The sequence below is a fragment of the Dasypus novemcinctus genome, chromosome 13 (assembly GCF_030445035.2).
Source record: "Dasypus novemcinctus isolate mDasNov1 chromosome 13, mDasNov1.1.hap2, whole genome shotgun sequence".
Taxonomy (NCBI): Eukaryota; Metazoa; Chordata; class Mammalia; order Cingulata; family Dasypodidae; genus Dasypus; species Dasypus novemcinctus.
Window position 1 is genome coordinate 63,960,459 of NC_080685.1, and position 13,617 is coordinate 63,974,075.

The 13,617-nt window shown below is 47.8% G+C and overlaps 1 protein-coding gene across 14 annotated transcripts in view; it reads right to left on the minus strand.

Moving 5' to 3' along the window:
• NMNAT2 (nicotinamide nucleotide adenylyltransferase 2) overlaps window positions 1-13,617 on the minus strand; it is a 231,319-nt gene that overhangs the window by 14,468 nt on the left and 203,234 nt on the right. For all 14 annotated transcript variants that reach the window (XM_058274846.1, XM_071207601.1, XM_071207605.1 and 11 more), the window contains one exon: window positions 10,241-10,317. In XM_058274846.1, the coding sequence (XP_058130829.1) occupies window positions 10,241-10,317 (77 nt within the window). The remainder of the gene's footprint in view (window positions 1-10,240; window positions 10,318-13,617) is intronic.

The following is a 13,617-nucleotide window of genomic DNA, read 5'->3' on the forward strand; positions in this document are numbered from 1 at the left end:
TGGATGTGTCATGATGATGGGAACGAGTGTTGTTGGGGGGGGGGAGGGGGGGGGTGGGGGGGTGGGGTTGAATGGGACCTCACATATATATTTTTAATGTAATATTATTACAAAGTCAATAAAAAATTAAAAAATTAAAAAAAAAAAAAACAAAAAAAAAAAAACGTAAGCTCCAAGAAGGCAAGGAGTTTGTGTGCTTCTTCATTGCTATACCCTCAGATGAAAAGGACCCAGCACATCATAGGTAGGTAGGGATGCTGTTGAATGAGTGCATTTCTGCAGTCTTCTCTGGGAGGTTGTCATGAAGGTAGTAGCTGATAAACTACCCCTGTCTCAGAATATTGAGGAAAGCCCATCCTCTATTGGCTCTGGGAGACCCAAGGAAGTAACTTTCTAAAGAGAGATTTTCAGGTCCCTATGACAAGCAAGACTGACTTCACATTTCCAGGTTCCTGAATATGATCTGATGGATCAGCAGAAGCACCCTGTATGTATATAAATATATATAGTTAAATACAGATTCCCAAGACCTTACCCTCAGAGATTTTGATTCATCAGGTCTAGGATGAGCTGGAGCTTCTTCCTTTACAAAGTTCCCTAATGCTTCTGATGGACACCCATGCTTGAGAAATTGTCACTGCAAATTACATAGGCAGTTGCCTGAACTGCTAATACTCTGGCCTGGCTCAGGGTGAAGTGGGACAAGCAATCTAAAAAAAGAGGACCTCCCACCTGTTCCCTGGAGAATGTGGATCGTCAGGGCAGTCATCTGACCACAGGAAGCAGAGGGTTGCTCAGACCCTCCTTATCCACAGACCCTTCGGTAGTATGCCTAGATTCCTGGGACTGAGCTCTTGTGCCCCTTGAGGGATGCAGCACCCCCATGCCTTCATGGGCAGTTCTCTGTAGGGCTTGGCCTTGAGGAGGGCAGTGTGGGGCCAGGGCAGCAGAGCTGACCTGATTAGCAAGCTCCCTTTCCTCATAGTGGCCAAGGTGACCTCTCACCACCAGACCCCAGTGAGCAGGATGAGGGTCCACTCTCCTCCCCGCTTCCCACCTCCCCAGGCTATTGTGGCACCCTCAGTTTAGCTCTGGGCTCCGTCATGTCTCAGAGGTGGGGGTCTGTGACTGCATCCTGCTTCAGCTTCCTGCTCACAGGCACAGCTTTGATCATATCTTTTCATCTTTTGGTCAAAACCTCCCAGAGAGAGGTAGAGGTTGCAATGGGGAGAGGAAGTGGGAGGGGGTAGATTCTGCTTCCTTGAATGTGGGGAATCTGAGGGAAGGATATGAGACATGTTGAAGCAGGAAGCAACTTGGCCTTGGGAGAGAGAACTCTCATGTCCCAGGCGTCAAAGCTCTTGGAAGGAATGTGACATTATCACCAGTCCCCCAGGAGGCTGAATTTCAAGACCTGCCCCGCTGGATGTCAGGGACACTGGGTGGGTGGACGCCTTGTGGTGGTTGCCTCACTCCCTGCTGTGACCCTGCCTGTACTGCCCACCTGGAGCCACAGGACTCTGGCACCTATCCCATCTCACTGACACCAGGGAGCCTGAAGAGAGAGAGGAATGGGAGTCTCTCCTAGGGACTGAAGATGCTAGATCTGCCAAGCGCAGAATGCTAACATTTGTGGTGACCGTAACATACTAGACATGGCTCTTGAAGGGCTCTCAGCCCAACACTGATGAGCATTGCCATCACTCTCAATTTTTTGTCTTTCCCATCATAGTCACTCTGTAAAAACTTGTTGCTTGGTTGAGTTTCATCATCTGTTATAGTCTCATAATGAGGTATATATAAGCTTCAGGTGACCATTCATTTATTTTTTTATTCCATTAATTTGCATGGAATGTCTACCTATGAGCCAAGCACCTTTCCAGGCACCTGGGACACAGGGTTGACCAAGAGAGCTATGACTTTTTCTCTTATAGAACTCACTATCTAACATTTATGCAACCTAAGTATCTTTTTAAAAAATAGGTATAATAGGGTGGCATTTTCAGGACATTGGAATTGTCCTGAATGATGTTGCAGTGATGGATACAGGCATCTTGTTATAACTTAGAAAAATGTGTGGGAGAGAGTTTAAACTATAAGTAAACTATAATCCACACTTAGTGGCAGTGCTCCAATATGTGTTCATCAATTATAACAAATGTAACACACTAATGAAGGACGTTGTTTATGTAGGAAAAGTGTGGGAGGGGTAGGGAGTGAGGCATATGGGAATCCCCTACACTTTTATGTAACATTTATGTAATCTAAGTATCTTTTAAAAAATATATTTAAAAATTTTAAAAAGAACTCACTATCTAATGGGGAGAGAAAGAAATGATTATTTTTAGTTGTATCTACTGCTATGAATGAGAAGTGCAGGTGGCTATTGAGAGGCTAAGGTCTATGGGTAACTGGCAAAAGTTTTGGCCGCACCTCATGATGGAGACTAAGTTTCTTATGGGTTGAATTCCTCCAGCCAAGTTCCTCCCAGTTACCCTTACATTAACACACTTTCATTGAGTGGATATGGTGAACTGGGCACGTTGCACTGTTCTGGTTTTCAGGACACAACAGTGAACAAGACAGGTGAGATCTTGTCCTCTTGGAGCTTACCTTCTAGTGGGGAGAGACCATCAACAAATAAATACATAAATAAGAAAACACTGGGTCGAGCTAAGTACTATGCTTAATATAAAATGAAATAACCTTTAAGCTGCAACTTAAATGACTAGAAGGGGCCAAGCATAGGGGTATCTGGGGGAAGAGGATTCTTTTTTTTTTTTTAAAGATTGATTTATTTATTTAATTTCCCCCCCTCCCCTGGTTGTCTGTTCTTGGTGTCTATTTGCTGCGTCTTGTTTCTTTGTCCGCTTCTGTTGTCGTCAGCGGCACGGGAAGTGTGGGCGGCGCCATTCCTGGGCAGGCTGCTCTTTCTTTTCACGCTGGGCGGCTTTCCTCACGGGCGCACTCCTTGCGCGTGGGGCTCCCGCACGCGGGGGACACCCTCGCGTGGCACGGCACTCCTTGCGTGCATCAGCACTGCGCATGGGCCTGTTCCGCACGGGTCAAGGAGGTCCGGGGTTTGAACCGCGGACCTCCCATATGGTAGACGGACGCCCTAACCACTGGGCCAAAGTCCGTTTCCCGGAAGAGGATTCTTGAGGTCATACCTAGTGCAAAGGCCCTGAGGTGGGTGGACTGTTCAAGTAGAGAAGCCAAATGGGGTTGGAGCACAGAGAGGGAGGAAAAATAGGCAGGGACCTAATCCTGATAAGGATGGCATTTCAGTCTAACTGAAATGACGATCCATTAGGGAGTTTTAAGCAGAAGAGTTGACTGACTTTAGGAGTAGGAGCTGGTTTGCACTAATTTACTCTGGCAAACCTGACTGGTAATAGCCTCTGTAGGATCATTCTGAGATTAGGATTCAGAATCCTGACTTTCTTCTCAGTTCTTGAGAACAAGACACAGTGGATTGGTGACTTAAGCTCCCTTGTATTTCTTCCCCAGACGAGGATAGTCAGGGATAAACATGGGCTTGACAGTAAGAAGGGGAAGAAATATTTATTAAGGTACCTGACATAGGCCAGGCATGGTGCTAGGAGATTTATTGGTTTTATTATTTAATCCTCACAACATCTATCCCATGCGCTATGTGCCTCTGTTCTCATTTCAAACCGAGATTCAATGAGATTTCCTAATTTGTCTAAGCACTAATAGATGCTCACTGTGGTCTGACTTAAATGTGCTTTCTGCCCTATCATACTGCTTCTAGATGCTTTTTTTAAGTTTACTGAGGTGAAATTCACATAAAATAGCATAAAACTAACCATTTAAAAATGAACAATTCAATTGCATTGAGTACCTTCACAATATTGTGAAACTACCACTTCTACCTAGTTCCAAAACCTTTCCATCTCTTCCAGATAAACCTCCACACCCATTAAGTAGTCTCTCCCCGTTCCCTTCTCCCCAGCCCGTGTCCTCTCTCTATGGACTTACCTATTCTGGACATGGAACCATGTTACAATATGTGACCTTTGTGTCTGGTTTCTTTCACTTAGCACAATGTCTTTGAGGTTCATCCATGTTATAGGGATTAGATCCATTTTTTTTAAAGACTCATCTTTTAGTGATTTGAAAGTTTTTTTGCTTGAAAGAATTTTGAGTTGAAAACATATTCTTGTTTTTCCTCCAGGCCTCCCACTGGCTGTCCTGAGTTCATTACTCTACGTCTCCCTCTACAGTATATAATTTGGTGTTCCTCTGGGTGGGTTCAAAAAGCTGTAAGGGGAAAGCTTCCAGCCAAAGCCACACAGTATATGAGGGGCTGCTGAAGCATGCGCCACCACTTCAGGAAAGAATGCTTTACCTTTGCTCAGGCCCCTTCCCCTCTCTGGAAGGAAGGCTGCGGGCTGGGAAGAGCATAGTCAGAGTCTATGAAAGGGGGAATGCATTTCCAAGGCGGCTCTGTCAGTGCAAATAAATGCATGATCCTTCAGAGGGGCTTCCCAGAGGAAATCATCCCCACTCCCAATTGTGACTGGGAGTGTGGGAAGGAAGGGGATTCTAGACTTCAGTCAAGAAGCCTGAGAACCAAACAGAGCCGTGCCTTTCACAGGAGAACTAGAATCCCTCAGAATCCCCCAGGCAGGAGCTGAGCCTCCTTCCTCTGAGACTGTAAATTCAATCCAGCATCAGTGTTATCAGTACTGAGACCTAATCCCTGGGGGGTGGAAGTGTCCCTCAGGCTTCCTGGCTTTGGCTGGATTCTGTGATAAAAACCATCTGACCCTAAATAACCAATGTTTGTCTTTGCTTCATTTGTCCTAGAGCCCTGGGATTTCTTCTGCAGTGGCTAGCGCCCCAAGCTCTTCCTCTATTTATTTTCTTTGGTTGTTTTCCCATAGCTGGTGAATATAGAAGGCAGTTAGCCCATGGCTGGTTGGCTGGAAAAATGTAGAAGCCAACTAGAGCCATCCTGTGGAAAGTTGTCATTTGAGGAGTGCAAAACAAATAAAACAAAACAACCAATACCCTGACTAGCCCACCTCTGGTGCTAATGTTAACCTTTATAGATTCATTCGTTTGGGTTAAATATTGACCCTTCTCATTTAAAATGCAAATACCCTTTGAGAGGAGCTACTACATTTAATCATTAAACTTAATGATTTTCCCTTACCGAAAGTCAATATCTTCGCAAATAAAGACCAAGATAAGCCTTCTATTTCAGCCTGGCAGGATCATCTCCCAAAAGGTCTTGTTCCCACCACTGAATCCTGTTTAGCCTCCTCCCTACCTAAAAATGCCTTTCTCCTTCCACTCACTTAACCCTATCCTGCCCATCATTCAGAGGGCAGCTCAAGTCTACCTCTTTCCCGTGGCCTGTTATGAATTATATAATAATTCCCATATGTCTGTCTTAACACTCAGTCAGGCCTATAGATGTGTAGGGGGAAGATGTCTGGATTAGGGATCTGAAGACCTGTGGGCAGCCCTGCTCTGCCATTTAAGTACCACATGGTCTTGGGCAATTGAGCCTCAGTTTCCATATCTGTAAAATGGGAGTAAAGATTCCATGTCACAGGATTGTTGTAGAGATTAAATGAGATAATCCATAAGAAAAAAAGTGTTATGGTCTGTGTCCCCCACTAGAAAGTAAAGTGCACATGCCTGAGGACTTGTCAATTTTGTTTACTCTATTTCTCCAGCACTTAAAACAGTGCCTGACACATGGTAGGCTCTCGATAAATAGTTTAAAATAAATGAATGAATAACAGCCAACATTTGTTGAGCACTTAACAGGTTCAGGTACTCCTCTAAACGTTTTATATATTTTATTTCATGTAAAAGAGAGACATAATAACATGCAAGGTGCTTTTAGGCTGCAAGTGCTTCAAGGGCAAAGACTTGCTATGCTCATACTGAGCACTCGCTAAGTATTTGTTACAAAATTAATAGAAGGAAAGGATACTTGAATCAGAACTAATTTGCCAGATGGCATTCCATTATAATCTGATGAACAAAGCAGCTGGCAGCATAAGATCCCTGGACAATGGTTTTGTTTGGAGGAGGGGAATGAGCATAAATATTTCCTGCTTCACAAATCTGCCCACGGACCACCCTGCAGACTTTGCTCTTGATTTTCCTCAATTTTTGGTCCATGCCTGGAGACCTGTCATCACGACAAGGTGCAGAGAAGCTAAGGATGGGTCTGGTAGGAAAGATTAGTTGTTTAATAAAGAATCTGGGAAGGGGGGGGACTGGGTCCTGGAGTCTGGATCTTGATTTCCCTCAGGAATAGAGAGTAAGATACCAACTACCAGGCCAACAAGCCACTCTTTTGTATTCCAATGGAGAGAAACTCGGTGAGTATGTATGGAATTTTTCCCCAAGGAATGCGAAGGGAAGGGGTGTGCCCTTGGTCACAGAAGGTCAGAATTTGCTATTGGCTAATGGATCTTTGTGGCTAATGGGAAATGCCACGGGGGATGTGATGGAACTGGAGTGTGGGACTGTCCTTTTAGAGGTATAATTAGATTTCTAGATGGAGGGAGTCAGTTCAGGCAAAAGAGCAAGGCTGGCTCAGTGGTGAGTTTGTGACTGTTGGAGGAGGACCTGGCCATCCTACAGGAGAGCAGGTTGTCTCGACTTGTTCCCAGACTGGGTGGAAGGAGGCTGCTCCACAGCCCTACGGTACTTTCATTACAGAAGGGTGGAGAGACTCCTTTCTCCCCAGACCAGTTTTGACAAATGGCTTCTCTCCTGAGTTGTTTTGGAGGATTTGGGAGAATACATGGAAGGCTGGAATACAGAGCTGGGGCCTGGGATTTTTCCTAGAAGCAGCTTTGCTCTTCTCACAGTGCTCCTGTCCCAAGTTACCAACAGCTTCAGGGCTTTGGGCTCAGACTCTGAGCAGAGGTCTGTGGTTGACAGATGTCACTTGGGCACCAAGCAATAGAGATGTGTTCTGATAAAGGGTTAAGTAAATAAAAGAAACCTGGGACAGAAGCAGGTCTCACATACCACAGCCATGGTAATCATGGTTAAGAACTGAACTCTCTAAGACAGGCTGCTTCCAGGAAAATACCAGATGATAGAACTTTCTAGTAGAATAAGCAGCACTCACCCTGTACCTATCTTGAAAGAAAGACCTTCCTTTTCCAGACACTGAAATCACACCATCCCTAAACAAGGAAGCAGGATAACTCACAGAGGGACTAACTAGTTTTATGCTCCCTTTGCACATGCCCTTTTCTAAGCAGAGAGCCAGGCCCTTGCTTTCAGGGAATTTGCAGGGACAGTAAACAGAAGGTCTTTGAAGTTAAGGACTTTAAACTCACTGAAGAAATGCTGCTAGATGCTCTGAGGAGGGGAGAGAAAAGACGGGGAGATACCTTCAGAATAGAAAGTAGGAAGATGGGGTATTGCTGCTTTCGTCTGGCCTGCCCCACCTCTGCTCCACACTAGTAAGAGGCTAGAGACCTCCCTCAGAGGAGAATGGGGGGTCTGGTGACCATAGGTGGGTGGGCCAGCCATGGCCTCCCAGTCTCAGCCAGGTGTGGAGCAAATCCCACTCGCTTCCAGTGGGAGCAAAGGGACCTTGGGAGGGTGTCCCTGGTGATCCTGATGAACTGAGATTGGAGGACTCTTCTTATTTTCAGGGCATACAGGAGCCTCTCAGGTTCTGGTAATTAGTAATGACTGAGACTGAACTTCCCATCAGCCCTGTGAGAGAGAGACTTGGAGTTCAATTTTAATTTGATTGAAAAGAATAAATGTGATCTTTCTGGTACAACTCTGTTGTGGGCTGAAGTTCACACTCCTTATGGAGGGAAACAGCAACTTGACTTTTTTTGCCTTCAGATGCAATGACTCTAATACTCTCCAGACTTGCCAAGGGTTGAGTCAGGGGGCTGAGTGTGGGGTTGGGTGGGGAGGGGAGGTCTAGAAAAGCTTCTGGAGTAAGCCCTGAGGGTCTGCCTTGAGGGTCTGCTCCCCTCAAATCCTCCAGTTGCTTCCATGGTGCACTGGAGCTCTTGCCACCCTGGACAGGATAGACATTGGGTCTCCTGGCCAGAAATTGTTGTGTCCTCTGGGAGCAGCCAGGCTGGAAGCCCTGGGTCTCTAGCGTGACCAACCATCCTGCTTTCCCCCAGGTTGAGGGAGTATTAAAGCTGTGAAATTCCAGGGCAAACTAGTCATCCTGAGTTGCTGTAGATTCATCTCATCTGTCAGATACCCAAGTCATTCATCACAGACCAGGGGACAGTGGACTATGAGGCGGGGGGCTCTGTAGGGAAGTCTCTCTCCTGGTCAGTAAGTGGTCAAGTGGGAACACTGTTGAATGTGTGGGGTCTCACTCAGCCTGCATTGTCACATTCCTGTATCAGATTCTCAGTATTTTTTTGTCTTAACCAAGGTATCATTTCCACACTACGGACCATGGAGATGAGGAAAGACCTAGAGCATTCTCCCCTGTCATCAAATGTGTTTATCTGACAACATCGAGAGCAGCCTTTTCCGAAGGAAGCTGAGGGAACTGTGTAGTCCACAATTGAACTGGGAGGAATGGAGATTCCCTTGCCAGGACTACCTCAAATTATGCAAATTTCAGGTCCCACCAAACCTGGGTCTGCCCTTGAGAGGAGACCCACCCCGCAGGAGGCAAACAGCCCTAGGGTTTGCCTGCTCAGGCTAAGCTACTCCAGGCTGCTGCTCCAGCTGCTGAATTCATCCTCAAAATCCCCCTGCAACTGCCCGGGCCTTCCCAAGGGAGGGACCCCAGGCAATTGCTAAGATTTGCCGAGATTTTTGAAAGCGCTTTGCTCAAATCTTGTACAGAATTTGGTCGGTGTTACTTTTTACTTTCACAGTACATTGTGAAGTGAAAGCAAAAGCTATTAAGCCACTTAATCCAGAACTGAAAGGAGGTTTAGAATTTCACCCACCGGAAATTGTTCCATGGTGGAGATGAAAGGACTACACGGTAAGATTTGCTTCCCTGAAACTCTCCCTCCCCTCTCTGTTACCCCATAGCACATTAGCACTTATGCCTTCACCTTGAATATCTATGTGTGCATCTATGTGGCTATTTAGGTAAATCCATAACATTTGTTGGACTCACTGTGTGCCAGGCCCTGTTCTAGGCACCTTACACAGACAATCTCATTTAATTCTCCCCCAAACTCCATGAGGTAGGTGCCATTATTGTCCCCATTTTAGAGATGGGGAAAACTGAAGCTTACAATATAGCTTTGTCACAAGTGGCCCTGGAGTAGAACTGGAATCTGTAGGTTGGATTTTTACTCAGTAATGTGCATATGTGTGTGTGTGTTTCTCTATCTCTCCAGAGACTCCAAAAAGATTTCACTTGCCACCTAATCTAGATCTCAAATACTTGAGGGCAGAGACATTTAAATGGCAAAATGTTACAGAGAACATTCTATGTATTTTATAGATTTTTTTAAAAAAGCAAAACAAAACCCTGAGGTCCAGAGGATTTGAGAGATCTTCAGGGGGTCACGTAGCAGAAAGTTAATTTACAAGCGCTGTATGTGTTACTGGGAATGTAATTTGCATGGGACTATGGAGTTGGGGGCAAGTGTCAGCTCAGACTATCAGATGAATGATATCTTCCAAGAACAAGAATGAATGTATCAGTGAATGGTAACTCTAGGTCTTGGCTGGTTTAAAACAATCACAGTCCGATCTGGTAACAAAAGATGTTGATTGTAAGTGGTGTAAGTTTAAATGCCTGGTTCACTCTATCCCAAGTCAATTGCCAGGAAGTTCTTGCTGACCTTTTGCCTTTACACTCTGCCCTCTTGACCCCTTCTTTCTTGTTGAGGGAATTCTAGGGTGGTGTTTACTAGTTCTTCAAAAGAAATCAAAGCAAACACAACACACAGAAATCTCAAAAGGGCAGAGGTTTTCGTTTTGTTCCCTCTCCCCGCACCCCCATGCCAGGCACTACTTGGAGCAAGGTATTTCTGAAACTCAGATTGCTTTTTTCCAGGGGCTTTTCCGGAGCAAACAGGAGGAGGGGTGAGTGTAAAAATGCACTAGGAGATAAAGTTTTCTTCCATAGAATGAGTCATCCTCCTGGGAGCTCCCTGGAGTTGGGGGAAAAGAGGCTACGTGTGTGTGGGGAGGGGGTGGGGGGAGACAAGAGGCCACACTCAAATTTCCCCAATTTTTACCATCCCAGCTATGGGGGTGCAATAACCTTGCTACTCACATCTGCCTCGTTCCAGAGCCCTGGGATGCAGAAGGACTCCAGCAGGTCACTGCCACACAGCAGCAAGATCCGCAGCTCTGAGGAGAGGAAACAAAGTTTGTAAAGGCAATTAGTGGAGACCAGGGAAACAGTCAATTCACAGCCTGTCTGTCCTCCAAAGCCCTCCCTGATGGACACACGAAGTCCCCCATCCTCGTGGCCCTAGAGTCCACTTCTTCCAAGCACCCACTGCACCCAAATGTGTGCAGTGCAGACACCTTTGGTTGCCTCCCCCTTGAGCTCGTTTACAGACCACCCTCATGCCTGAGGGAGGAATTACTTGGTCAGGTTAGAGAGGCTGACCAACTGTCCCCGTGTCCCTGGGACTGGGGGTTTTCCATGCTAAAGCAAGATAACTGATCACTCTAACAGAGACTGACCCAGCTACATGTCTTCCCTAAGGTTGAAGGGTCTCTCTTTTGCTCTGTATCTGGGGTTCTTAACCCTTTTTGTTCCACAGACCCCTTTGCCAGTCAGGTGAAATCGAATACTAACTGTAATTTATTTGTTGCATATCTTCATAAGTGCAAATGCTAGATTTCAGTTAGAGGTTAGAAAAAATAAAGATAATATCCTGATTTTTTCAAATTCGAGCTCACAGACTCCCTGAAATCTTTCTGTGGATCCCCAGTTAAGAATCCCTGTTCCATACCAAACCCAAGTATCAGCAGAGTTTGGATTCTCTGCTGGGGTTTTGTCTCCCTTCACTTTAGTTAGGTATGTCATTCGGCAGCAGCTTTCCCAGCCTAAGGAAATCCATGTTACCCGTATGGGGGCTCCATAGCTCAGGGGTTAGAGTACTGGCATTGTAAGCCAGGGGTTGAGTTCAAATCTCCCTGGGGCCTTAGGGTGTGCTTTCCTCCCCCCACTTTATCAGCTGGGTTTTTCAGCGCTGTCCTGTCCTTGCATGATCACTGTCTTCAGCAAAGGGCTTGAGTAACCAGGCTGTGCAACCCTCCCAGCCCTTCCCATGCACTCTTCCTGGCATGTAGGCACCTTTCCTGCTTGTCAGTTATTTAGCTTCCCTCATTAAGCCCATTCTGAACGATCCCAGTGAGGCCCATTGCCATTTAAAACAGGCTGATTCACTCAGTAAAACTGAATGATGGGGAAAAAGAATCCTGGGGTTCTTGGAACTCCATGGGGAGAGTTCTTCTTCGCCTGGGAGGTAGCTCGGGGTGGTGTCGGTGTGTCACTCCCAGGCATGCTAAGTCCTCCTGTCAAGAGGGAGGCATCTTGTCTGAAGCACCGAGGCAGCCCTGTCTGAGCTGAGCACCAGTTCCCAGAGGCAGCCACGGCCCTGCCCTGCGGCTGAGAGACGTCCACTGCCAGAGCTACCAGTCTTAGACGACCTGAGGCCGACTCTCAGATGGTGAGCTCCCTGCTGTAGGAGGAGTCTCCAGAGGGTTCAGAAGGGACGGCAGGCTGCTATGCTGAGGACCGACAGTGCTGGCATCTCACTGTCCCAGGAACTCTGCCGATGTGTCTCAGGGAAACCCACTGAGTTCTGGGATCTTAACTCCTAAATATTCCTGCAGCCTTTCTTTTCCATATCACATTCTGGTCTTATAGAGACCTTCATTTACCTTCATTTATACCCTCAGCATCTGGCAGAGTGACCAACATACAGTAGGTGCTCAGGACATGTTGAATGGGTGAATGCGCTGGTGCCAGAGGCTGCACAGCCTGCTGAGAGCCTCCCAGGCAGTCTGGGGTAGCTGCCGTGGGTGTCATGCCTCTGCTCTTGCAGCACAACAAGCTTGCCTGAGTCAGTGGCACCTTCCCACCTGTAAGGGGCTGTTACGTCATGGAGTTGCTGGCCCAACTCCCTGTCTGGGGAAGATGAGCCAGGACCTGGTGTGGCTGAGATCTGAGCGGAGCCAACAGGGCTCATGCCTGAGATCCTGTTGTCCCCCATCTCCCACTCGGAGTCCTCCAGAGTTCCAAGCCTGTTCCCTATGGAATGCTGAGGCTTTCTAACTCTGGTTGCCTAAAAATTCATGTAAGTGACCAAGTCCAGAGGATGTGCTGGCCCCACACTTCTTCTGGACCAGAGGTTCTCCGGGGGGTGGGATTTTGCCCCCTCAGGGGACATTTGGCAAAGTCTGGAGGTATTTTTGGAGGTCACAGCTGGAGTGGGAGGAGGTGCAGGCATCTAGTGGATAGAGATGAGGGGTGCTGCTAAGCATCCTTCAATGCACAGGGCAGCCCCCAGAAAAAAGAACCTGGGCCCAAATGACAACAGGGCCAACGCTGAGAAACACAGCTGTCCTACAGCCATGAAAAGGAATCTCTTTTCAGTTCCCAAACCAGGGATTTGCTCTCCCACCTAAGCATAGCATGGGAACTTTTTTAAAGCCAAAGTACAGAAAATTCAAGAGTGGGGTCAGTGCCTTGTCTTGCGGGATCTCAGCTGATGTACATTGTTGCAGCCAAGTCCTGGCAGACCCTGAGGTGCCAACTGTGGCCGCTGGAGGGCAGCGGTGATTTCTCCCGGTTTATCTTAAGAGACCAACTCGCGTTTGTCTGGGGTAGCCCCGGAGGAGAAGTCACCTGCTTGAGAATATCGAAATGGGGCCATGGTGCTAACTGGGCTGGGAGAAAATGGCTTTTTGCTTCGCGTGAAGCGTGCAAGGGGATTTCAACACCGGGGGGCGCGGGGGCTCAGAGCCACACACTGCACAGAGCCCTGAGGCAGGGCTGCTCGCTCCCGCCTCCTCCTCCAGGTCGCCCTCCGCCGAGGGCGGGTAGCCAGAACCTGCGCTCCCCCCTCACCCCTCTCCCAGGAATGCCAGCTAGGCGAATCCCCGCGGCGCGTCCCGGCTGCCACCGCACACCGCGGCAGCCGCCACCGCTGCCACCACCCCGGCGGCTGCGCGCAGCTCTCCTAGCCGCCCAGCTCTCCTTTCTCCGACCCTCGGCCCTGGCCCCGCCCCTGCCCCACGTTCCTTTTCGTCTTCAGCAGACGCTGGAGGACTCGGTTCCTTTCAGCCGGTTGCGGGTGAGCCTCAGGGATAAGCCAGAGGGAGGCGGTCACTCCCCAGCTCCATTTTCCATCATTGCGATGGCCTGATCACCCCAACTCCTAAGAGGGCAGGAAGAGTAAGGGGGCTAGGGCTGCCCCTTCTCTCTCAAGGCTCCGGGAGAAAACGCAAGCCAAAGCACCTGGCAAACCCCAGCTCGGCTGCTGTGCAACACGGGGGAACCTTCCCTATCTGGAGCAGGGGAAACTCCCTGAGTCCCGCAGGGGATGGCTTAATACAATGACCTTGGATGCAGGGAAAACAGACAAGGTCATGGCTGAAACGTGGCCACAATAAACTCTTTCTAGGACAAGG